We start from the raw sequence: 26,334 nt of genomic DNA, 5'->3' as shown, positions 1-26,334 counted from the left end.
GTTCACACCTATGTCCTGACCTTCTGAAAACCTATTTCATAGGAGATATGGACTATATGAGAGCATGCTTACTCCCTGCACACAACAAAAATAACCTTGCTTGTAGAATGGATGAATAAAGAATTTTTAAATAATGTTCATAATGGCTTACTTCAGAGCAGAGGGTGGGCGGTATTGTGTCACAGAGAGGAGAGGAGGGGAGGGCCCCCAAACCACTCATTAGCTACATCTTAGTTTATCCTGAATGCTCAACAGTGTTAAGCTAGTAACTAAATCAATTAAACAAATTTGCAGTATAGTCAATCTTTAAAAATAATGATAATAATAACAGTAATAAGGACCTCCTCCTGGCATATGCCAGGCCCTGGGCTAGACCCCGGATTTCAAAGCAGTTAGATAGAGCCCAGCCATGGAAGGGTTCCCAGTCTGGTCATGTTAACAAATCATGAAGACAGTCTTCAGTGGAAAGGTGGGCTGTATATCAAGAGGCATCCAAAGTCATTCTGTTTATTTTTCAAGCTGCTCTTAACTTGGTTTCCACTTGTGCACTATTTCCTGCCAAAACCATTTTAGAAGGGCTTGCGCGGCAGCTGCTGGCTAAGAATGCAAATGTCCCCTTGGGTTGCAACAGCTGTGGGGCTCCAGAACAAAGTGCCCAGCATGTTACTCTGTGCGGAGACATGCAAACAGGGTCTGTGTGACAGAGGAGAAAATGAATCCCTAAAAAATAGGTGGGTTCCGTGCAAGACCACAAAAAGATACTCTTTCTATAAAAATGATTTTCCTGGGTAACAGAAAATTTTCAAATCCAATAGTCACTTATTTCAACAAAGATGCGACAGCATTAAGTATGAGTGAAGAAAGAAAATGTAGGCATTTTCTTGGACTTACAATAATTCATTTCACCCTGAGAGCCTAAAGGAATAATTATTTCTCCTACAACACCACTAAACTTCAGTCAACTCAAAACAGAAGAGATACTTGAAACCATATGCTCTAGACCTACCTCCAGTCGACATGCATAGCCCCTAGCCATGGGTTGCTATTTAGGTGTAAACTAACTAAAATGAAAGGAAATTAAAAATCTTAGTTCCTCAGTTGTATAAGCTACTTTTCAAGTACTCAAAAGCCACCTGTAGCTGGGGGTTACTGAAGGACCCCCAGTACTGGACGGTGACAAGACCGAGCATTCTAGCAATACAGAAAGTTCAATGGGATAGCACTGTTCTAGAGAATCAAACTCTGGTGTTTGAAGCCAAGATTGTTAGGAAGAGTCTAACATTTTTTTAAATCTCAATATCAATTTTATCTGTTTGCTTTATGAATAGGCGATACATTTCCCTGGCTCAAGATTCAAGTGCCACAAAAAGGGGACAAAATGAAAAGCATCCCTCTCTTCCCATTCCCAGGTACCCAGTTCCATTCTCCAGAGGACGGTTTTGCATGTGTCTCTTCAAGGATCTTTGCTACCTATGTAAGTACACAGATACACACTCCTTTTTTTTTTTTTTTTGTCCTTTAACCCATATCAGAATATAGACATTGTCCTGCACCTGGATTTTTTTTTAACCCATGTAAAAAATATAACCTAGAGCTCTTTCCATTTCTGCATAGATCATTCCTTCTGATGGCTGCATAGTATTCCACCATAGTACATATACTGTGCTGTATGTAACTAGCTCCCTGTGGATGGATATTTTGGTCGTTTCTAGACAGTTATCTAACAATAAAACACATCCTAGGCCCGTTTCCACCAACCAAAACGACTTTAAATGTGTTTGGGTTTTGCATTTTTTTTTTTAAACTGACAATGCTGAGACTAATCACAGACCTAAACTTTTGGAAAAGACACAAGAAAACAGGTTGTGATTTTTTAAAATGGAATTGACAGAGAAATAGAATGATGTAAAATATTTAGAGAGTTGCCTTTATTTAGATTTGAATTTAATAATGAGCAACTACTGCTGGTGCCAATTTCCTGATCTTGTCACCGTGTCACTTAAGTCCCTTCATAATAAAAGTGTCAGAAACACTTCTGAATATAATCCCAAAGCTGCAAGCTTCCTGACCCTGTGATGAAACACTGGTGAAGTCTGTTTGATACTACCTTTTTATAGGTATACTCACAATGAAGGTAATTTACCATAGGTAATTATCCCTTTGTGCAAATCCGGAAAATGAATTTAATCTAAAAGGTCAATTTATTTAGGTAAGTTTAATGAAGTGTTCCTATCTTTAATGAGCCCTTCTAAGAGCCAATAAAGGTTATGGTAACTACCAACTTCCATGTGAAAAGGACCCCGACAGCGCTGGTATAATGGCTTTGCAAGAGGCTGGTGCGCTCTGAAAAGGAATTTTAAGCTTTATTAGAATATTTAATTTTAAGTCTATCTACAGTTTTAATTACCATAGCCTATAGAGACTGTTCTTAGGCATTTCCAGTCATCCTGGGTTTCTGTGAAAAGCCTGCTAATTATGCAGGAGACAAAGCCACAACAGCAAAGGCAAGACCCCACACATTTACCTGAAGGCTTCTCTGTGGCTAGCCTTGATACTTGACAGCAACGTGGGAACTCAAACTTGGAGGACTAGCGTGGCTAGGAGGTAGGTCCACATGGTTTTACAGCCAGGCTCCTTGGATCAAACCAAACTACTTAGGACTTTCTAAGAGAAATGGTGCTCTATGAACTAGACACGCCCACCAAGGAGAGAGGCCACAGTGTCCACAGGCCTGGCTCAACCCAGAAGCTGCTCAGTCACGAGAGGTCCTCCAACCTCCTCTCCTGCTTCCTCTACCTCTCTTCTGGAAAACAGCTCATTCCCTGCTCTTCTGCACCTAGTGATAAGACCCAATGCTTCTGAAGCTCAAAAACAGGCACATAAAAAAAAGAAAAGAAAAGAAAAAAAAACCTTTGAGAGCCATACAAAGAGAACCAAAATGGGACACCACAGACCCATCTACAGATGTTCCTGACTTATGACAGTTGGTCTTACAAGTTTTTGACCTCACAGTGGTGTGAAAGCCATTCCCAGTCAGGTGGAACCATACTTGGAATTCTGAATCTGGGTATTTTCCCAAGCTAAGCTGTGTGGTACGATCCTCTCTTGTGATGCTGGGCAGGGCAGCAGCTCCCAAGCAGCCATGGGATCATGAGGGTCAACAACTTACAAACTTACCAACATTCTGCACCCATACACAGCCCTTCTGTTTTTCACTTTGGGTACAGTATTCAATCACGGGACCATCAACACTTTATTATGAAACAGGCTTTGTGTTAGATGCTGTTGCCCAACTGTAGCCTAACATCAGTGTTCTGAGTACGGTTAAGGGCGGCTGGGCTGGACTATGACGTTTGGTAGGTTACATGGAGCCAATATGTTTCTGACTTAAGCTATTTTTAACTTACCATGGGGTTATCCAGATATAACTCCAATGTCAGTTAAAGAAGATCTGTATCTCCAGAAGAGAAAGGCTGATATTTGTGGCTCTTACCACCTTCCAAAGAAGCTCACAAGAAAACGAAGGGAAAGGATGTTCAAGACATACGTAGAAAAGATGGAAAGGCAGTGGAAGGCACTGTCTCCACACGTATATTCCCCAAACAACAGGAGCAAATATCAGCATCTCTTCCTGAAACATAAGGAATCACAACCCGGGAGACAGTGGCCCAGATGGCTGGTCCTGCAGGAGCAGACTGGTCTCCAAGCTCATATAGACCCAAACTGGCCATGGCACCAAAATCTCTGTAAGCAACAGGGTACAAAGGAGAAGGGCCCAGAGATTAAGGTTTTAACCCTTAACCTTTAAGGCCGTGTTTCTATGGCTTGTGGGCTTATAGTATTATGTTTTCATGCAGGAAGTCTGAAGGACACTCAACTATGCTCAGTCCCTTCTCTGTTATATTCTTTAATCTAGTGGCCAAGAAAACATTCCTCAACACCCAAAACATGGTGGTTGAGAACAATAGCAGTAAAAGGAGTTTCCCAGGATTATCTAATTAAGTTAACTTAATTAGTTAGTCCTGTTATGGACTAACACTTAACTAAGTGTTAGTCCTGTTCACTGGAAGATGAGGCCATCTTCTTTCCTGAAGAACTTACTGGCAAAGTCCCTAGTCCACAAGAACGGTAAGCCTATTGTCTTTCTCAAAGTTAAATTCTCTGTGCGTGCTTAAGGGAAAAAAAAAAAAAGAAGTACTGTGTCTTTGCTAACATGTTGAGATAGGCCTGTGCTACTGAATGATATACATTTGCTTATGGTTTCTTTTTAAGTTAATTAACCCTATAGACCTAACAGCCTACACTGCAGAGTTTTCCACAGAGAAAAGGGAGAAAAGGTCTTTTAATCAAAATGATTAGTAACTGAGGTTATTTACATAACACAAGTTCATATCTCTACCTGGAAAGGATTATTACCCAGAAAAAGAAAAAAAAAATCAATCTTGAGTCTGACACAGTTGTCTGAACACAAGTTGGTTTCATGCTATCAGATAATTATTAATTCTTTCAGCAATAAGATTTCTAGGCCTGGTCTCCTCTAAGACTATCTGTTCAACTTAGTATTCTATTTTCTTCAAACCAAAAAGATGGCAAGACAACATCTATAAACTCCCTTTATACTTTTTAAACTAGCTTTTGCTCTGATAATAATAACATGAAATACGAATTTCAGATTCCATTTCCTGAAATGGGGACTCGGCAAAGTTTGTGGGGTTTTCCTGAACGGAACAGAACGGGGCGTGCTGAGGGCTAGGACATTCGGGCACAGCCCACAGCATGAAGCTTGGGGGGTAGGAAGGTCTGAAGCAGCTCTCAAGCCCACCAATGATAACACAGCATTATCTGTCAGGTCCAAAACAGTTTGGGGAACTGTCCAAGTGTTCTGTGATTTTGAGCTTGCTTTCGTCAGTCGGTAAAGGCATTGGGAGGCTCACCGCGTCGATCCTGGCCTGAATCCTTTGGGGAGGGATGAGTGGGCCCCAGGAAAGGGGGAGGCCGAGTCTGGTCCAGCCTGCAGTCGTGGCTCAGAACTCAGATTCTATTTCTGACTCTGACACCATGAAATTATTTGTCCTTCGTGTCCTGACACTTTCCCAGCTACAGAAAAAAAAAGGGCGGGGGATAATAATTGTTATCATCAACTCCATGATAAAGAGTTCAAAAGGTTATCAGGAGGAGAAGAACTATAAAAGCTGACCGGCCAACACCACCTATCACGTTGTTTCAGAACGCACTCTCACGTACAACTAGCGGGAGCCAGTCTATGGTTTAAAGCTGATTGTCTAAAAATGCTCCATTTATTTTTCTATTTACAATAATCACTTTTAAGGATATGTTATTTTCCACCTCATAGACTCCCAATCCAATAAGATTCCTTCTAATCACTTTCCTGGTTTTTGTTTGTTTGTTTTTTTTTTATTAAATATTTGGAAAGTAAGGAGGTAGGGAGCATCTAGAAAGCTGCACCCATTTATAAACTCTCTGGTTAAGGCAGAAGAGGAGGTCAGAGCTGTTCCTGGGAAGTAAATGTGATTACGGCTTTAGTGTTTAAAAAGGAGACACTCGGGGCACCTGGGTGGCTCAGGTGTTAGGCGTCTGCCTTCAGCTCAGTTCATGATCTCAGGGTCCTGGGATCGAGCCCTGCATTAGGCTCCCTGTGTGGTGGGGAGCCTGTTTCTCCCTCTCTCACCCCCCCTGCTTGTGTTCCCTCTCTCACTGTGTCACTCTCTGTCAAATGAATAAATAAAATCTTTAAAAAAATAAAAATAGTAATGCCTGGGTGGCTCAGTAGGTTAAAGCCTCTGCCTTTAGCTCAGGTCATGATCCCAGGGTCCTGGGATCGAGTCCCGAATGGGGCTTCACTGCTCAGCAGGGAGCCTGCTTCCCTTCCTCTCTCTCTGCTGCCTCACTGCCTACTTGTGATCTCTGTCTGTCAAATGAATAAGTAAAATCTTTTAAAAAATAAAAATAAAAAGGAGACATGGCTGTCACATAGAGCAGGGAGTTCTCTGCACAGGGAGGACAGAAAGTTCTGCCCCACACAGCTGGCAGAAGCAGAACTTTCTGTTTCACTACAAAGCTGCACAATCCCAGTCCCCTCAACCAAGAGACCCTGGTCCACGCGCCAGGTGAGGACACACACTGGGTGATGCATACAACGGGGCCATAGTAGCATGGCCTTAAATTTAAATATTCAGGCACACAGCCATCTTATAAAATCTTTCAGCAAGGTCTCTGGACTCAGAAGCCACTCTCAGTGGCTCAACCTAATCTTCTTATCTGGAAAAAGATTTCGACATCTTCAAGGCTGCCAAGTGCCCAAGTACACCTTTCAACTCCTCACACGACATTTTAAAAAATCAACCAGAGAGAGAGAAGTATGGAAGCACGTAAGTGTCCACTCTAAGGATCCTGCATGTGTTACAACCAATGGTAAGATGTCTTGGAAGCCCATCTGGAGGCCTCATGCTCTCATGAGTTGCGTAAGTAGGCATCTAAGTACACAGTGGGCAGCCCTTTTGTTCTCTGCCCACAAATCTCTGCCAAGTCTCCAGGATCCTGCTAGATCCCACGGCAGGTGACGGCACAGTGTAGCACCCCCTGAGACACAGTTGCCCTAAAATCTGAATCCTGGTTCTGTGACCCTGAAACACAGCCGCCCTAAAATCTGAGTCCTGGCTCTGTGACCCGCTGAGGGCCCAGTGTGGCCAAGTCAGCCCCTCTTTCCTGTGACTTGTTGCTCGCCCCAAAAAATGCACTGTGTACCTACCCCAACTGGCTGACCGTGATGTCTGATAAATGAAAGAGAAAGCCAACTACTTCACAATACAGATGCGACAGAATCACAAAAGAACAGCCGTCAGTGGTGGCAATTCAAAGAAACGGGAAGTGCTTTGGGGTTTAAATTAAAAGGGAATTAAACCATTGCATAGAAAAAAACACATAGCCTACAGTCACGACTTAAGGCTCCTTGAGCAAAAGAATATTCCACCTCCAATAATCAAGCACGCACATTTCATAAACCGTGGCAGGGCACAGACAGAGAAAGAGGAGACAAGAAGGTCTAAAATCCACGAATCCAGAAAGACGCCGGGTCTTCATCTTTTCCTGATTCTCCCCAAGCACTTCACACCACTGTTCACAGAACAAAGAGCATCAGTAGTGTACTGTGACTTCCTCAAGGAACAAAGTGTTCAGAGCAGTAGTTTTCGCCCATAGAAATGTATTTTGTCCCTGCATTTTTTAAAATGAATTTATTTGCATGAGACCATTAGTATAAAGGGCTAACTCGGTTCAAAATACACTAAGTATAAAGAGCTTCAAAATTAACTTTAAAAAAAGCAAATCCCAGTACATTCCACTGCAAATGGCAAGCCCATGACTGGTTTCTTGGACTTTCGTTTGCCTGCAAGCAAGTGTACATTTTAGGAATCAAAAAGCTGAAATGACCGCAGTAGCCTCTGATCCTGTCTTGGTCACCTTTCTGTCACCCAAAGAACCCAGCTTCCAGCCGGCATACCTGTAATTCACAGAGAGAGAGAGAACTAGTACCCATTTCAAATTTTCAATACTTCAAATGATCATGAATAAGTTGGAACCTGAACAGTACCAAAATTCTGTTTTAGAAAATTTTATTTATTTATTTATTTATTTGAGAGACAGAGAGAGAGACTGAAAGAGTTAGGGGAGGAGTAGAGAGTGAGGGACAAGCAGACTCCTTTCCGAGAACAGAGTCAGACGCTGGGCTTGATCCCAAGACCCTGAGACTGTGATCTGAGCTGAAATCAAGAGTCAGACGCTTAACCAACTGAGCCTCTGAGGCACCCCTAAAATGCTGCTTTTCACTTAACTTCTAGGGATACTCACAAATACCAACTTAATTATTCCAAGACCAAGGAAGAGGTGAAAAAAAGACGCAGCCCTCTTCTGTTGATTCACGCGCAACAAGTTCTGTCAGCAAGCAGGGCTCGGTGTTTCTTCCTACCCAAAGTTAGGACACCTCACAGTCTCAAATTGCAGGGCAGGCAATCCCAGGAACAACTGAAGGGGAGCTGTCACCGATGGAATCCTTGAAGGACTTGGTAGGAAAGTGGGAAAAAAGAGTGCCTTCAGAAAGACCTGGTGGGTGATGCCACCTGCACACTTCAAACATGCTGGTGTAAGGGACACAGATGGAACCAGGGGTCTTGGCTTTGCTCCGGACAGTGCCTGGCACACAGTGGCGCTCAATAACTCTTTGTTGACTAGGATCTGATTTGTCAGACTTTCTGGGACAGAGTAAAGAAGATAACAGTCAGATTTTTTTTTTTTGACTGAAAATATAAAAAAGACTGAGGAGTTGAAAAATCTGTATCTCCTTAAAAAAAAATCTGTATATGCTCAAGTTCCAGGTTTTTAAAAATTATTATCATGTCAGTCTTAACTACAGAATCCTTAAATGTTAAAATACACTCTGTAATCTTGCCAAAAAAAAAAAAAATCCTTGTGAAAAATAAAAGACAACCTCACGGCTGAGGGCATCTAAAAATAGAACCAGGCTAATGGATGATTCTTTAAGTGGATAGGTTAAAGATGGCTCTCCAGCACTTGAAAAGATAGTTCTATCCATGTCTGGTTTTAATCGGGAATTCTGAACCCTGAATTTTAGGCATCAGTCACCAGGCTAAGACCAACTACCATTTAGGTCCTGGGCTGTAAAGAACACATGAAGAAAGGCGCTAAAAGCTCTTCAGACTCTCTAACAGGAGAAAAAAAAAAACCAAATGCTTTTCAGATTTTTTAATAAAGCCAAATCTTGCCCAGACTGATTCTAGCTTGAGGAATGCCCTCTTTGGTAATGTGGAATCAATGTCCTCCATACCTTCCAGAAAGGACAGATATTAAAGCTAGGGAATCGGGAAAGGTGTAACAACAGTTATATAAATATAAGCAAAAGCCCGGGCTTCGATGGGAAACCTGTTCATTGTCTACAGCATGCCTTCTATGCGGTTCCAAGACTCATAAGTCATAGATAAAGAACAGTGCAAGTAATTCTTGCCTACAGACAAGAAATGCATTCTGTCGGGTACAGGGACAATTCCTTCTCCCAGAGGGACATTCGTTTCATTATTGCTAATCTATAAATGTGCCGATTCTTTGGATTTATTTTTTAAAGATTTTACTTATTTATTTGACAGAGAGAGATCACAAGTAGGCATAGAGGCAGGCAGAGAGAGAGAGGAGGAAGCAGGCTCCCTGCTGAGCAGAGAGCCCTATACGGGACTGATCTCAGGACCCTGAGATCATGACCTGAGCTGAAGGCAGCGGCTTAACCCACTGAGCCACCCAGGCGCCCTGGATTTTTTTTTTAACTGCTTGAAACCCCTCTCCAGTTTGTTCTTCGCTAGTGAGTTAAACAACATCTTTAAGCATGTGACTATTTGTGTGTGAGTCATGATTTTTACTTTCATGTCCAGAATTGCCTTTTAATACTTTATTAGGATCTTTTTTCTAAAGAGAGGTCAACATTTGAATATGCTAAAGTATCCATTACTCCGATCTGAATTTTACTGATTTCAGGGAAGACGGATAGTAACTGACACACAAGAATGAAGTCTATCATTTGCTGATCTTAAGTTACAGTATGCTTCTCCCGTCCTGTGAAGATGACAACTGTTGTAAGTCTCGGCTTACTGGATTCCTTTTCTATGTCAAAGCCTCCATTTAAAGTCTAATATGTGTCCCCATGTTCCCTCTTATATGCATCACCATAAATATAATATTGGATTTGGGCTGAATTATTTAGCACTCTTCTCTGTTTCATAAAGATCTTACATTTATCAAGAAGAGAAAGTATTTCCATCTGTTAATTTCCTCCCTGCTCAAGAAAATTTCCCACAAACATTTTATTACCACTTACAGGAGTTCTTATTACTCACGCTCCTGATTCTTACTTCTTAGCCGCAATTACTCATTTCTTTGTCTCTATTATCGGCAAGGCGTGTGGAGCAACACAGCAAGGATATCAAACCCTTCTCTGATCGGCTGAGATTCTCAGTGTTAGTTGCAACTCAAGCCCCCTCTACTTTCATTCCAAGGGGTGTTTTAAAATTCTTAAAACAGGGGCGCCTGGGTGGCTCTGTCGGTTGGACATCTGACTCTTGGTGTCAGTTCAGGTCGTGATCTCATGGGTGGTGGGATCTAGCCACCAGGCTCTGTGCTCAGCGGGAAGTCTGCTTAAAGAACCTCTCCCTCTGCCCCTCCCCTGACTCATGCAGCGCTCTCTTTCTCTCCCCCTCTCAAATAAATGGAGACATCTTTTTAAAAAAAAATCCTTGAAACAAAATTTTTACATAAAAATTTGTAGAACTTATTTTAAAAAACTTTTTGTTAAAAAAAAAAAAAAGCTCTAGTATTCCCTCTTCTAAAGGACAGTTAGCAAAGGATCTTGATGGAACTCTCCATTTTAACTGTTAAATGGAGGGTGGGGGAGGGGGGAGGGAAGAGGTTAGAAATATGCAGATTCTTCCCAAACTAATTTTGGGCTTGGCAGCATATGTTAAACTAACCAAATCAAATATCTTCAAAGTCTCAGTCATTTTTGCTCTAAAATGTTTAAAAAGAAAGAAAGAAAGAAAGAAAAAGAAAAATGCGGTAAACTCAAAGAACCACGGGGAAGCTCTGGGTGCTCGGTCATCCAAGCTGAGAGCGGTCTGCAGGCCATGAGCCTGACTTAGGCACCGGCGGGGAGTTCTTTGGGATTACACCTGCCTCCCCCACGCTGGCAGGAGCTACGTGGAGAATTCCTTTGAGGACTTTCTGGTAAGCAAGCATTTGGCTCCCCAACAAACAGCTTTACATATGATTGATCCTGAGCTATGCTTCCCAAAATAACTTGTTCCCTTGGAGCCCGGATAATTATGAACAAGAGGTGGCTCTGTGACACGGCAGACCCGACTGTGGCTTGGTTTTAAGCAATAGCAACACTGATTATACTTTCAGGATTCTCTGCTTGAGGAGGGATTCAAGCTTTTCTTTAGAAAAGCAAACTGACTGACGTTTCCCTCCTGGGCCTGTCCTGGCAACTGGGGAAGCAGCTTGTACGACACGGACGGCAAAATAAATATTCTTTAATTCAAGTTCACCATACTGTTACTATTTTCAGGGACCCAAATAAATGGCTGCCTACACAGAGGGATTCAAGCATTCATTTAGAATGCAGCAGCTCCCTGTAATTCACCACATTCTCTGTGTTGGTATTTTGGACCAGAGCACAGTTCTAAATCGGGAACAGACCCTGTCAGGTACATCTACAGGTTTCCTCTTCATATGGGAAAAGCTTTGGTTAACAGAAGGGGCAAAAACAGGGAAACTGGGCATTCCCAAAGTTCTTGCTCACGCCACACTGGAGGGAACCAGGCTGGGATTTCCTCCTTCAGAAAGTTCTTCTTCCCTAGGGCTCGTGCTGGTTGGAGAGCAGTCACAAAAGTACAGAATGAAGTCCTCATATCCTGAGACATTTCAGATAATTACATATTATAGCATAAAATTCATCAACATATGCTTCCATACTATAGCATAAAGTGCTCTAGGAGGCAATATGGCCAAATGTGAATGCGAGTTTTCTCTAGACTGTGACTTTTAAAAATTTCTTATCTGTATTTTCTACAGGGAATGTGTATGCCTGATGCGAGATGTATCTTAAAAAAGTGACTCAGGGGCGCCTGGGTGGCTCAGTAGGTTAAAGCCTCTGCCTTTGGCTCAGGTCATGATCCTAGGGTCCTGGGATCGGGCTCTCTGCTCAGCAGGGAGCCTGCTTCCTGCGTCCCTGCCCCCACCGCTTGCCTCTCTGCCTCCTTGTGATCTCTCTCTCTCTGTCAAACAAATAAATAAAAATAAATAAATAAAATCTAAAAAGTGACTCAGGCAAGTATATACAATTTGTTAGTCCACTCTTTGGTCTTGGGGGTTATCTGTAACTATGTTAGCGAGTTTTACTTCATTTAATCCTCCACCTTTCTCCCTGAAAAAAGAAAAACTACTTACATTGGATATAATTAAGCCACCCTAGACTTCTGAAGTTAATCAATTAAGTGCTGCTTCAGGATTTTTTAAAGTTTCCCATTAAAATCCCTATTTCGACATCACATTTCAAAACCCTAATGGAGAAGGTACACACCGTCCAAGTTCTAGGATGGCAGAATAGAAATCCTTTGGAGTCTGTAATATCCAGTTACCAGTTACAGCAATAGAACCCACAGTCACACACCAGGTATTTCTGACAGCCTTTTTCCTGCTTCCTTACCGAGCCCTTAAAGGACTCTGACAGGGACAGCCCCATCAGTGTCTAAAACAAGGGCAATCTTGACAGTAAACATGAATTCATCACACAGTAAATATACTTATCACCATTTCACTCCCAGATTCCCAAGGGCTTGAACATTATATATATTATATATATATAAATATATATATATATATATATATATATATATAACATATATATTTTTTAGAAAAGACAACCTGCCTGAAGAACAAAGCCAGAGATTTGACTTTGGTGACTGGTCTGCATATTTAAATAATGTTTACCTTTCGTTTTTCAGACGTGCAAAACAAACATCCTTGAAGCACAGCACATAGTAATATCAAACTGTCTTAAGGAGACGTGTCTACACAGTATTTATAAAAGCATACAGATAGCATATCAAATAACAAAAGCATATGACGGCATGCATTTCAGAGGGGAACCTGGCCCACCAGTGGGGTCAGTGGCCTGATGTCCCTCCACACACAGGGCTCACTCCCACAGCTTTCTGCAGGGCTTGGTCTCCTAAAGGATTAGAGAATTAAAACACTCAGACATTACTAGACTCTGGCATTTAAAGCTGCCAAACTATAAGAAATCTCACTTCACCAATATCTGCATTTTTTAAAGATCAGAAATAGGCAAGTACTCTGAGAAAAGGCATTACTATCTTATATATAAATTATTTGGGTCTCAACATTATTTTACCATTCTCTGAGGTCGCCATAGGTATGTCCTTGGAACAGAGTGACCACTGAGTTACTGTCTCAACTGCATGACTTCTGAGAGTCGAAAGAGAGGCAGTTTCTAATTTCCAGCCACAAGTGGGACCATCCTGGGCCACCCTGGATGCAAGGTCCCTACCTCTCACTCCACCTCCTCATATCCTTTCACGAAGAACAGAGGTGCTGAGAAATGAACACAGGGCACGCCTTAAATTTACACAATGTTGTATGACAATTATATCTCAACAAAGCTGGCGGGGAAATACAAGATAAATAAAATAAAATGTAATTTTTGCAAGGAATGAGAGGTGGCCTGGAGCTGCAGTGTGCATCCGGCTTTCCCCCATCACCCCAAGGACCACCCTAGAAATGGACACATGTAAGCAGGCAGGGACCCAATCTGTGTCTAAATAAAATCCCCGGAACCAGTCTTGGCAAGACCGCCCCTAAAAATAACCTTTCCCCAAGAACCCTTTAAATGTCTGTTCTCTCCTTCCTCCGGCTGTACTCTGGGGGTGGTGGAGGAATGAAGATGTACGAGTATCAAATTCAGCATCCTCAGACATTTTTCCCACCTCCTGTCTCAAATCCAAGCTCTCCGTCCCAAGTGGCAACAGCGGTGGTCGTAGGAATGGAGAGAGAACTAGACGGATAACCCTGAAAGAGGTTACAGGGTCACTTGGTCAGATCAGTCTGCAGCAGGAGAGAATACTGCCTACACATGGCACAAAACCTATCAGTAGTGACTTCATACGTGGCCACAAACTCCTAGCATTGAACCATTCCCATTTTCACAGGATGGGAAGAGGCTTTGCCTCCACCCAAAGTGCTTCGCACACTTCCATCCTCTTCTCGTGGACAGCCTGAAATCCACCCCGATGACAGGGGGTTATGGTCCTAGAAAGGTCACCTCTAAAACACAGGTGATCTCCGGAAAGGCAGGTGTTGGCAACCTTCCGTTTTTAGGAACAGATGATTATAATGTTAAGAATATGAGAAATCCTTAGGAGACTTTGGGGGTGAGGGGAGGTATACAAGTAGGGCAGAGGAGGGAGGAGGCCCAGATGGCCAGAGGGGTAGCAGGAAGTATGGGATTTTAGGTGAAAAGAGAGGAACTCCGAGAGGGGAAGAAGACAACCAGCCTCCTTCAAAGTAGTACTTCATGCTGCTTTCTTTCAAAGTTATGTTTATGGAATAAATCACTTGTTGAACATAAAAACTTTGTTTTTCCTCTTAGAAGTGGACAACCTTGGTGGCCATTTCATGGTATACTCACATATCAAAACATTCTGTACAGTTGAAATATATACAATTTATTATTTGTCAATTATACCTCAATAAAGCTGGGCGGGGGTAGAAGCGGACATTCCCTGTCCATGAAACAGGTTTTCCTTGGCCAGCTGGGTTCAGAAGGATTCACTGTGTTCTATAGTCTCTCGGCTCCTGTGTATGTTTGAAACTTTCCATACTAGGAAGTTATAGAACAGAAAAGTGGGATTTTTTTTTTTAATGTAAAGTAAAGGGAGTCCTTGGTACGGCCACATCAGTGTTTAGGCTGAATCTCTGTGGACGCCAAATCTTAGAGAGAGCTGCTGTCCACTAAGACATCATGCCTATCCTAGAGGATGAATCTCATCTGTGTTCATGCCTCTTGGAGTCCCATTTGCTGGTTCCAACAGGGAGCTGACTCAAGAACTTAGGCATCCTGAATGAACTCTGGATTCTTTTGGAACTGAGTCAATCAGACCAGCAGTTAAAAATTCCAAAGCTACGCCCCTAATGGAATGTCCTACTAAACTCTGTTTAGAGGTTTAGTTGGCTTTTCCTGTGGTCCCTTTCCTCCTCCTGTGGCATTTCTGTTGAACACCCCAAATGCCATACAGCTTGACCTAGAGAAAACCTGAGTGACAATGTTCCCCATGTCTCAAAAGTTAGTTCTCTCATTTCATCAGATGCCCCAATTGTACCCATTTAGGAATGAGAAATTCACAGGCACACACCCTTCCACAACAGCAGTCAGTGAGGGGTAAGTGAGAAATTAGGAATACTAAATCCCACGCTTCGGATCCAAGTTGTAGGTAATATGTTAAGTTTGGGCAGAAAGCAACAACAACAACAAAAACCCACAAAGTGTTCCGGAGTTAAAAGTGCAACCTTCAAAGATAAGCAACTTGGCTCAAATTTCAGCTCTGCCACTTGTGGACCAGAGGATGCAATAGAATATTACCACCAGCGCATTTTACAAAGTTCCCATTGAGAGACAGAGCCGTATCTTGGTACTTTGGAATTCTGCTCCAGCCACCTTTCCCCACCCGCAACAGCTCTTGGACAAATTACTTAAATTCCCTGGCTGAAAAAGGAGGGTAATAACATTCAGCTCTCAAGACTGTTGTGAAGAGTGAATAAAATAGTACCTTTGGTTAAAACAGTGCCTGGTAATTCTCAATAAATTAGTTGCTCTGCCCCGTTACAGTGAATAGTTTGGGATACTAAGAATAACGCGCCAAATCCCCTCCCCCTCTCTTTTCGTAATCCACTAGCAAAAATTCACATATGAAAATATCACTTTTACTGTCTTGTTAGAATTCTTTTTGTTTTGGTGTTATACCAAAAAAAAATTTTTTTAAGTATCCTTCTGTCTCAGAATTTAACAAAAGAGATCAAAATATGCAATGAAATAATCAGCCACCTCCTATTTTGTAAAATTCCATAATCGAATAGAAATTACATGGTGTGTAAGATATAAAAGGCATGACTTGCATTTTTCCAACTGGGATATGTCTCTCTCCCCATATCCCAGCCTAATCCCACTCTCACCCCTGCTGCCACTGAAAAATTTGTTTGTCTCAAAATAGAAAAATACTATCCTCTGTGGGTCATCTTTAAAATGATTACAATTCTGTATATGTCTTCCATCATCTGCATGATGTTGGGTGCTCTCCAACACCCAAAATACCAGTAATGTTTTCTAAAAACCTTAAAACAAGACATCTAAATGACAGCAATAATTTGTTTCATTTCCTTAATTTTTTAAATGATAATATGGGGGAAAAAAGGGAAACCTATCTTGGAGTTAAATTCTACATTTAGTGTAAGATGAAACAAATTCTACTGTTTTTAGTAATTCTCAAAAATTTCCAATATAGTCTTCCTCAAGAAAGCCCATCATTGGCCCTTTCAACCGCAGAAGAGTTTTATGCCCTAGACCTGAGCAAATCACCATTAATAATTTCTCGCAGCTTTTCACTTCCTTTGAAAGTGTAACTTATCTCAACGGCTCAAAGATATCCCATCCCATGTCGCCAAATCCCTGGGTTTCTCTTTCAGCAGTTACCCGATTCAAATGCCAGACTCAGACTGGCAAAGTTCCGGTGGAATACCACGGTGAGATTTCTCCAGGAAGAAAATCAAAGCCATCTCGACAGTTCGAGTGGTTCCAAGTCATCTGAGGCAAGCACATCTTCACGTAGAGAAGCAATGCATCCATGGGCAGGTAATATCACTACTTCCTGCGGAAGTCCTCTTCTCTGAGATCTTCCTCCATGTTCCCCTCCCCAAAGTTTCAACCACTGCCTATGAGCAGATAGCTTCTATGCCTGCACATCCAGCTTGACCTTTCTCCTTGATAGTTCCATTGGACAGCAAGCTCTCAATCCAAACCTCACATTTTTAACTAGGACAAAACCCAACAATCCCCCCGCTTACTTTCCTAAAGGAACACCAAAGGTGTTAGAGATAAGGCTAGAAATGGTTAGAATTTAGTTTTTTGGTCTGGATACTGTATTGGTATTGGTCAAGGATCTCAGACATAGGGGGACATAGTAGTACCTTAGTTTTATTGGGTTGAATGTAAGAAAGTGCGATTTTTGGAGGTGAAAATGGTCAGCGTCAAAGAGTTTCACATGGGTCAACATAATATAAAATTTCTCAAAATCCTAATAAAGACCAATGACATTACCTAACTTCTAAATAATTATTTTCACATCCTATTTGATGATCATGAAATAAAAACTCTTTATGGCTCTAAAAGGTAGGATTTCTTGATTTGCCAATCTCAATTAAAATTGTCTACATAAAGACTCAATCACAGGATCATACTAAATGTGGTTCTCATTTCCTCCAAATGACCTCATATTCACCTACTTGTCCGTCTGGCCCTCAAAATTACTAAAGAAGGAGGGTCCCCCCCCCCCGCAAGATTGCATGTCTTTTAGTGGAAAGGCTGTCACAGATATCACTACTAAGAGTCTTTTTTCTTTTTTTCTTTTTTTTTTTTAAAGATTTTATTTATTTATTTGACAGAGAGAGATTACAAGTAGGCAGAGAGGCAGGCAGAGAGAGAGGAGGAAGCAGGCTCCCTGCAGAGCAGAGAGCCCGATGCGGGACTCGATCCCAGGACCCTGAGATCATGACCTGAGCCGAAGGCAGCGGCTTAACCCACTGAGCCACCCAGGCGCCCTAAGAGTCTATTTTCAATTTGCAATTATTCCTAGGGATTATAACTAACACTTCTACCTCCTAGCAAAAACAAATGAAGATAACTCAAAGTCACACTAACTTCTCAGTTTTGGACTTGGCACTCAGGTCGACTCTTTTCCAGGAACACACACACTCTCCCGAATCACCATGAATATCTATTCTTTATTTTCTAATTCCTTTACTATGAAGTGCAACATGTTTTCCAAAAAAAATTGTTTTACCATATTTTGTATATAAGAATCACACATTTAAATTTACTTATATGCATCATTAATGTAATTTCTCTTTATTAAGTGGGTTAAGATTCTCAATCTGAGAAAAAAATGGTCGTTTCAAATCAAATTTAGCTGGCCAGAAATTCTGCTCATTAATATAGTTGACATGTTATAATTTAAATAAATTTGCATGAATGAATTTTTATTTCAGAAATCTGTAAATTCCAATTTTTTTAAATTAAGCAATTTGTCTTTGAAGGCTCAGTCTCAGAATAAGAATTAAGTCAGATAACTCCATTCATTTTGAGGACCTGAGAAAAATACTTTTTTAAAAACCACTACGGAACAGGCATGAATTGGAGTTAATACATATATAGCTCAAGGAGTTCTAAAGACTGTAAAAAAAAGTTTCTTTATTGTTACATTTAAAATTTTTAATTGTGCTAAACTAAACACTTTTCAGAAATAGGGCTCATAATTTTCTCATTCCAAAAATGAGTACAGAGTCTGAGCAGGCTCGGGGCTGGGCCTGGGGAACCAGAGAAGAGCATCTGCTCGTAGTCCTCTCCTCAGAGAGATCATGACGGCACCAGGGGACCACGTCCTAGAAGGCTGGCCTCTTGCAGGAGGGACTGCAGAATGGGTGGAGGAGGTTGGGCTGGGTATAAGGCAAAGGGGTGAATCAAACATGGTGAGGGCCACTCTGTGGGATTGGACCTTGATCCTGCTGGGGTGGGAAATGGAATAGCAGACAAAACTTAGCTCAGACCTGGCCTCCCACAGCACTGTGGGAGGTCTGAATTCCCTGTTGAAGGCAAGAAAGAACCAGAGGGACTTGAAGCAGGAAATACCATGAGTAGGCTTGTGCTCCATAAAGACCACTCCTGCCAGTATCATGGAGGAAAGCCTGAAGAGAAGCATAAGCCATGGAAGGGTGACAAAGTAGGTGGCCACCACCCTAACCCAGGCAGGAAACACAGAAACTCTGAAGACCTTAAAGTACATGACGGAATGAAGGGGCAGGGTCCAGAGGACTTTGGCAGGTGAGCTCCACCAGAGCTGGGAGAGAGGGAGGCACCAAGAGTAAGTCCCAGGATCCCATGTGAGTGCCAAGGAGGAAGATGGCAAACCACATGGGAGGAGCATTTTGGAAACACTCTCTCCTTTCCTTCACCAGCCTAGTTGAACTGGGTGGCCCTCTCTGTGCTTTGCAATGACCTTTCTGTCTCTTGAACCTGACTATAAGCTCCTTAAGGCCTAAGGTCAACTCAATTCTCTATTCCTGGTCCCTAGCAGGCCCATTATAAATGTCAAATAAAAGAATGAATGGCCATGCCTATGCCCCACTACATCTTGCTCTTCAGTAGGGTTGCAGGTCAAAGCATCTTCTGGTTTCTGGCATGGAAAACTGTGGGGGGGAGGAGGGGTGTGTGTGCCACCACCACCCACCTACCCACCCTGCATGCCTGCCTGCGCTCAGATACGTTGTTCACATAAAAAATGTTCCAGACTGCTTTAGAAAGACCAATTCCTTGCACTCAAGATTTTCCTGCCTTTGGAATTTGTCTAGCACAGCAGTTAGCAAACGTTCCCCCTAATCTCTGCTTTCTGTTCTTTCTGGAAGAATCAGTACCGTTCCCAGGGAAACAGCGGTACAATTCTGACTGTCCTCCAACGTATTCCGTACCAACTCCTCTGCTCATCATGGCGGCTCCCCCACCCACTCGGGTCCTGCGCCTTTTCTGTAGGTGTCTCCCAGCTGCAGCAACTGACGGCGGCGTGTGCTGACAGCTTTCTGAAGCCGAGTTCATTAAGTTTCCCAGCTAAGAATTATATGCGTCCTCCCACTCTTGGAGAATCTTTGGAGTTCAACTTTTTACCACGATGCCCTTGGCTGGAGGGGTGAGGCATGCTCCAGGACATGCCCCAGTGCCTTGGGAAGGGTCCAAAGACAAAGAGTGACTCTTCTGCCTCACGGCCCATGCATGTGTGATCATCTACAGCAACCCAAGTGCACTTAGAACAACAGTCCCTCTGGGGGAAGAGGCTACTTGGGGCTCATACTAGATTCCGTCTGTCCATGCCTAGCCACCAACATCCTTCCCCAGACATCAAAGGCCCCTTGGAACTCCCGCCCTCCCTTCCAGCCGTGGTCACAGGGACACACCACCCTCCCCTCCGCCATGGAGCACACCCCCCTCCCTGTTCCCCTGCGCTGGATGACAGACATCCTGTAAATGTGCAGCTTTCTCTCTCCTGGCCGGTGAATAGACTCTCCTTATCAGTTTGTTCATTTCTCGTCAATACTGCTGTCTTGAGTTTCCAGTCCAGGAGCTCTCATGGTGGGATCATGTCTGCTTAACTGGATTTATGAGCAGCCTGCCGTGGAATAGCACGGGGCCATTTAATACTTTTATAATCCCTCCTGTCTCAAATTGATGCCTTCCTCGCCATTGCTCCTACCGGCCCCTGGTTCTAATCCTCACCATTCTGCCCAGCGGGTCCTATCTTGGGCTCCTGCCTGGGTCTCCCGGACTCAGGTCCTCACGCATCTGATTCGTCCTGCAAACAGTATACTTCTTTAAGCACGGACCTCTGGAGCTCCAACACCTGCACACATCCAGCATCCCAGTCCACTGTAACCTGGGCCCTCTCTCTGCATCCCAGTCTCCATCATGAGCTTCAGCCAAGCCCGTCTCCTTCTCTTTCTCCCTCAAGCACATCACAAGCAGCAGACACCTGCAAGAACATGGAACCTGGTGTCCCAGCCTGCCCACCCTTTAGACTCTCCCTCTCTGAGCTTGTCCCCTCAGCTTGTCAGAGGGTAGTGAAGAGGGGCTAGGGAAGAGGGGAGGGCGGGTGCTTTCATGAAAGAGTGATGTGAACACTTATTCTGGTGACATCCCACTAATTCACGCACCTCCCTACCCCCAAGAAACACAACAGTCGCTTCACTCCATTTCTCCAGCCAGGAATACGATTTTCGTCTCCTCTCTACTCAGCTAATGTTTAGTTACTACTGAAATTAAGGTCTGGCCCAAGTCCTACTCGCTCCCAAAGCTACTTCTCATTGTCCCCACCCACGATAGCTTTCCTGATTTGACCTATAATTTCTGTTCTTTACACAACCATGAATATTAAGCCATGTATTATTTCCCTCCAAGAGTCCAACAGTGTAAATCCTCTCTTTTCAATACATCAGGATGAAGGGAAGCTGGTGATTTAATGCACATGGAGTTTCAGTTTGAGGCAATGGGAAAATTCAGGAGACGGATGGGTGATAGCATGATATTGTGAATGTGTTCACGTCACTGAATCCTACACCTAAGAATGGTGACAATGTTAAATTTTATGGAAAGTCTATTTGACCACACACACAAAACAGTACAGCAAAGTCACTAAGCCAAAAGTCTATGCCTCATCATCCCTCCCCAGTCCAGGTGTAGAGCTCTCTACTGTTAATAAAAATATTTGCTGCGTGAGGATAATAACATCTGAACATTTAGAGTGTATGGAGCCCCTTCCACATAAACTAGTTTAACCGTTCGATCCTGAGAAACACAATGAGGTAAGAAAGGTATCGCTTACCTTTATTTTCTAGATACATGGACACGTGAAGGCTTAGGGACTTGACAACGGTCAGAGAGTACCAGTGAGGGCTGAGAGCCCTCTAGGTTTCACGAACCTGGAAATGGTCACCCGCTTTTTAGTAACTGTTCACCTTGTTGAAACACGTACCACTTTCTCTCCGGGGAAAAATTCACACAAAGGCAGATTTCCTGGTGCAGGGGAGAAGAGACTTCACTTTGCTCCCTTCCTCGGCAGGTACTCACCATGGAACACTGGGTGGGGCAACCTCAGGTTCCCTGGCTCTCTAATTAACCTGGACCCTGTGTGCAGCTGCTCCCACACATGTCTTTGGATGCTGCCTGACCCAACCCGGCGACATTTTAGCCTGGGTGACAGGGTGAACAGGAGGTACTCTGAGGTAAGTGGTGAATCAATCCATGTAGGTTCTGACTATGCAGAAGAACTTGACCTTCTCTAGGACTGATTAAAGCTGGGGAGAACTCCAAATGGGGGAATATATGAACCACTCTCTTATTCTCCCCAAAGCTGTTAAAAAAGTGTATTGATCATCCAGCCATATACAAGTTATGGGTGTAAGGACCCCTCATGTCACAAAACACACAGTCATTTATTTCCTTAAAAGGCCTGTGCTAGCCTCCCAGAGCGGTGAAGGACAGCACCCCGTGCTTACAGAGATAGCACACATAGTCAGCATTGCTGTTCTGACAAGTCACCTCCTGATTAGGCTTCAGTCGAACTGAAGGTTGAATATGTTCCTTGGTTCCAAGAGGAGCTTTCTTCTAAATACCAAAGCTCGAGAAGTTTCAAAAGTCCACTGAAGACAGCCTCATTTACATGAATATAAATATCCCCATCCCCGTTTACTAAACATCCCTGAAAGAGAGGGGGAGCACTCTGAAATCCCTGTATGCATACTTAATGCTAAAGTCAATGTCTTCTGAATTGCCTCCTTTTGGAAAAAGCATGAAGCTTCCTCAAGAAATTGAAAATGGAATTATCACAGGAACCAGAAATTTCATTTCTGAGTACAAAACCAAGAAAATTGAAAGCAAGGTCACGAGAAGATACTGGTACGCAAATACTTACACCAGCATTATTCACCATTGACAAAAGCAACCCAAGTGTCCATTTTCGGATAAACAGATAAGTAAGTGGTATGTACATAGAGTGGAATATCATTCAGCCTTAAAACAAGGAAATACTGACCCATGCCATAACATGGATGGACCCTGAAAATATTATGCTCAGTGAAATAAGCCAGCCACAAAAGGACAAATACAGGGAATTTCACGTACATGAGATCCCTAGAGGAGTCACATTCATAGAGATGGAAAGTAGCAGGGCGGTTGCCAGGGGCTGGGGAGAGGGGAGAATGTAAAGTTACTCTCTAATGGGTATACAGAGTTCAGTTTTCCATAATGGAAAAAGTTCTGGAGATTGGCCGCATAACACAGCAACGTGCAGTCCTTAACCTTAAAGAACGGCACACTTAAAAATGATTAAGATGGTACATTTTTTGTTACATGGATTTTGCCAAATTTTTTTTAAATCACCATCTAAGAAAAAGAAGAAAAAGAAAGCACTATACTTTCACTAAGTCCTTCTGTAGCAAGGAATTCCACACCAGAAAGCAAGGATTACCACAGCCTATGAGACTCTCTGAACTGTGGATATAATTAGGCACCACATCCATTAAAACGCTACGGACGTCATCATGTGTTACCAACATCTGTTGACAGATCTCATACCCAGCATATCACTGAAACGGAGTGTGGAGAAGGTAGCCCACAATAGAAACAATGGTATTTTATCCTTGCCCTGTTCCAGCAGTGTGTCTCATAGGACATAAATAGAGGCCACTCACTGCTCTTACTCTGAATTCACAGTTCAATATTATTTTATTGACTTGAGTAGGTGCTATACCAAAAGTAGAAACACAGTATGTTTTAGATCTATTCAGATCTGTGTCCTAAGGCAGTGGGGGTTTTTCCCCCCCAGCATCTACAACACTCAATCTATCTTAAGGTGAAAAAAAAAAGAATTCTCACTTTAAACTTTCTAGCATTCTTTTGAACTGGGATTGGGAAGTATATACACTTTTTAATAAAATATGTCAAGTGCTATACAATTATAATGATATATTCATACAGGAATTCTATTCAAAAATATTGTGAACATGATAAAAAAAATAAGAGGAGATAGATGTTAATGTGGCTTTTAGAAACTAACATTAGCTCTATCCTGATATTGTACTGTAAGAAAAAACAAAAACAAAAATAACAGAAACACTGTGATTAGACCATTAGTCATAAAAATGATGGGCAGAGTACCTGTCCAATGTCTTAGCTACTTTACTGTGTCTCATAAGAAAAAAAGGCAACCTTTGAAAGGAAGGCTTAGGAGTTTAAAAAAAAAAAAAAAAGTGAAAAATGTAGTAATCAAAACTGTGGGAAAATCTTTTAAAGAAAAACACAAATGCTGAAAGTTAAACTCACTTTAACTTCTTGCTGACTGATAATGCATCACTGACCCAGATGACATATTAATAATCCTCACGCCATGTGTTTCTCTCACAATGTCATTTAAAAAACAGCAGGAGGTCTGAAATGTTATTTTCCTTTGTAGACTCAACTTCTATTTATCACTTTTGTCCTCTTGTTTCCAAGAAGGTGGGGATGGTGGAACTCTTAGGAAACTAAGGTGGAGAGGGAAATGTACCCAAATGAGAGCTTTAGAATAATAGTAGTAAATACTATTTGACCAGAGAGGGTAGATGACAAAAGAGATCTTGATGTAAAAATAATGCTCCAGTATTTGGTAATTATCCAAATAGGGAGAGATCCTCGCAGCCACGGCCTTTCATGGGGACAGAAGTATGTGATGTATGTGTCGCCCCACAGTCATATGCTAATTTACGGTGTCATATAGCACACCCACTCACAGGGGCAGCTAGGAGAGCATTTCCCATGCACACATATGGTGGGCAGACCTTATTTCACTTAAAAGCAGGTCCTTAGCAGGGAATTCCACTTTGCCCCACACCCCAGAAAAATAGTGGGGGAAAGTATAGGGCACCTCACTTTTGTCCTGACACTGTCATCATAAAGTTGGGTTAGCAGGTTTGGGCTGGCACGTCCGCCAGGCTCTGTGCCCAGTCAAACAGGAGGTGGGATTTAGCCTCCTGGTGAGCATCCCCTACTTGTTCTAGCCAAGGGGATCAAGAAGAAACCTTGAAATAATGGAATATTCCATTGGGCCCCCAGAGCGCCTACCAAGAAGGGCAAGGAGCTTTCAGAGCTGGCTGACTCCCTCATCCCTGGGTGCTTACCTCCATGAACCATAAATAGAGTGTGAAATAATTATTACTTTATTGGTGAGTGTCTGGTGTTCCTACAGCATCTCTCTCTTAGGAGCCCAAAACATCTAAGAAATGATTTGCAATTCCTCTTTGGGGAGCCCTGAGGAAATCCCAATGACACTGATGTTCCCCTGACATCTTTTATTTGGGGAGGGGCGAGAGGCAAACGGAAACAGTGGTGCAGGTAAAGTATAACTCCCGTGGCCAAGGTCACAGACTCAAGGCGTGAGGAGCGACCCGAGAGTCTTTCAGATTCTGATCTAACGCTGATTAAAGCAGATTCACACGTACACAGCACTGTTCCTCTTTTAACATTTTTCGTTCTGTGACTCTTACGTTACTTACGCACGCGCGCGCGCGCACGGACTGGACGCCCAATTTCGTGCCTGTCCCTGGAAGTGTTCTCCTTCCTAACGGGGCACCCGGACTACGACGACACAGGACAACACGACACCTCCACCACGCGCCCTCTCGCTAGTGCCCGCAGTCGGCGAGCCCGCGGGGGCTGGGACACACAGACACCGGGGTGAGCCCGCAGGCGGCGGACACGGCCCCCTTGCTGACCTTCCTCTGCTGCTTCTCCCAGGCGGGGTCGAGGAGCAGATCGCGGTCCCACTCCTCCTCCTGGATCATGTACTCGTCATCGTCATAGACGTAGTTGTACTGCACGCCGGGCTCTATCTGGTTCATGGCGCTCGGGGAGTCGGGGCTGCGGCAGGGCGCGCAGGGCTCGGACGGACTGATGGACTGACGGGATGGCGTGCGGAGAAGCGGCGGGGCCGGCGGGGCGCGCGGAGCTCGGCGGAGGCGCAGGCGGCAGACTGGCGGGCGCGGGGTGACCTTCGCGCGGCTCCTCTCGGGGCAGCACGCCTAGACGCTGGGTCGCGGGCGAAGCACCAGCTCAGGCGGCGAGCAGCTGCCGAGCGGCTTAATACCCGCGCCGCCGGTCACGTGGCCGCCCGGCCGCGCCCCCGCCCCGCCCTCCGCCCGCCTCCGTCCCGACGCTCGGAGCACGTGCGGGTGGGCTGGGGCCAGGGCTGGGGCGCGTGGTGACTGGGGGTCCACGCTCGCGCGGCTGCAGCAAACCTCTTTGGTGGTGAGCTGAGGCCGCTTGCGCCAGCCCACGCCTCCCACTAACCCTTCTGGCTCGCGGTGGGCTTGGCTTGCCGGCACCTGAGTCGATTGCGGGGTTGGGGTGGCGGCGGGCTGGGGTGGGAGGAATGGATGTATACGGTCTAGGGGCGGCCTCCACCTGCGACGCATCCAAGTTTTCCATATATCATTTGCATATTCAATTTTCCACATATTTCCATAGATAACATGCACTTAAACCCCTGAAAAATAAAGTTTGAAAGATACAGAATCCCTTCTTGTCCTCTCCTCCCCCACCTAGGGAAATCAAGGCAAGAGACTTTGATCAACCGTATTAAAACGTCAGGAACTAAACCAAAGGCGGGAAGTGTCAGCTTTCACCTGCCAGTCATAAATTTAAAAGAACTGACAATGGTGGACAGCAGCCAGCCTCATGTTACACTTCATCTCGCCGCGATACGTTGCACATAAGCATTTCCATCCCTGTGGTTCTGCTTAGCTGTTCCCTATCAGCTATGCCTGGAAGGAACCAAAGCACGGTCCTCAGCGACCGGTAGGTTGAAATCTTTTCATCACTTTATGGATTAAGTG

General features: G+C 43.6%; 1 protein-coding gene across 3 annotated transcripts in view; it reads right to left on the bottom strand.

The window, feature by feature from the left end:
- ACTN2 (actinin alpha 2) overlaps positions 1–25,414 on the bottom strand; it is a 65,165-nt gene extending 39,751 nt beyond the window's left edge. For 2 of the 3 annotated variants that reach the window (XM_044239410.1, XM_044239411.1), the window contains exon 1: positions 25,216–25,409. In XM_044239410.1, coding sequence (XP_044095345.1) covers positions 25,216–25,341 — 126 coding nt within the window. In that variant the 5' untranslated portion in view covers positions 25,342–25,409. Of the gene's footprint in view, positions 1–25,215 lie in introns of all 3 variants that reach the window. The other variant, XM_044239412.1, reaches the window with a different exon arrangement.
- Between the last annotated feature and the right edge of the window lie 920 nt (positions 25,415–26,334).

This window comes from Neovison vison, chromosome 2 (genome assembly GCF_020171115.1).
Source record: "Neovison vison isolate M4711 chromosome 2, ASM_NN_V1, whole genome shotgun sequence".
NCBI classification, from domain to species: Eukaryota; Metazoa; Chordata; class Mammalia; order Carnivora; family Mustelidae; genus Neogale; species Neogale vison.
The sequence above is the reverse complement of the archived record's forward strand: the minus strand, read 5'-3'. Positions and strand labels throughout refer to the sequence as shown.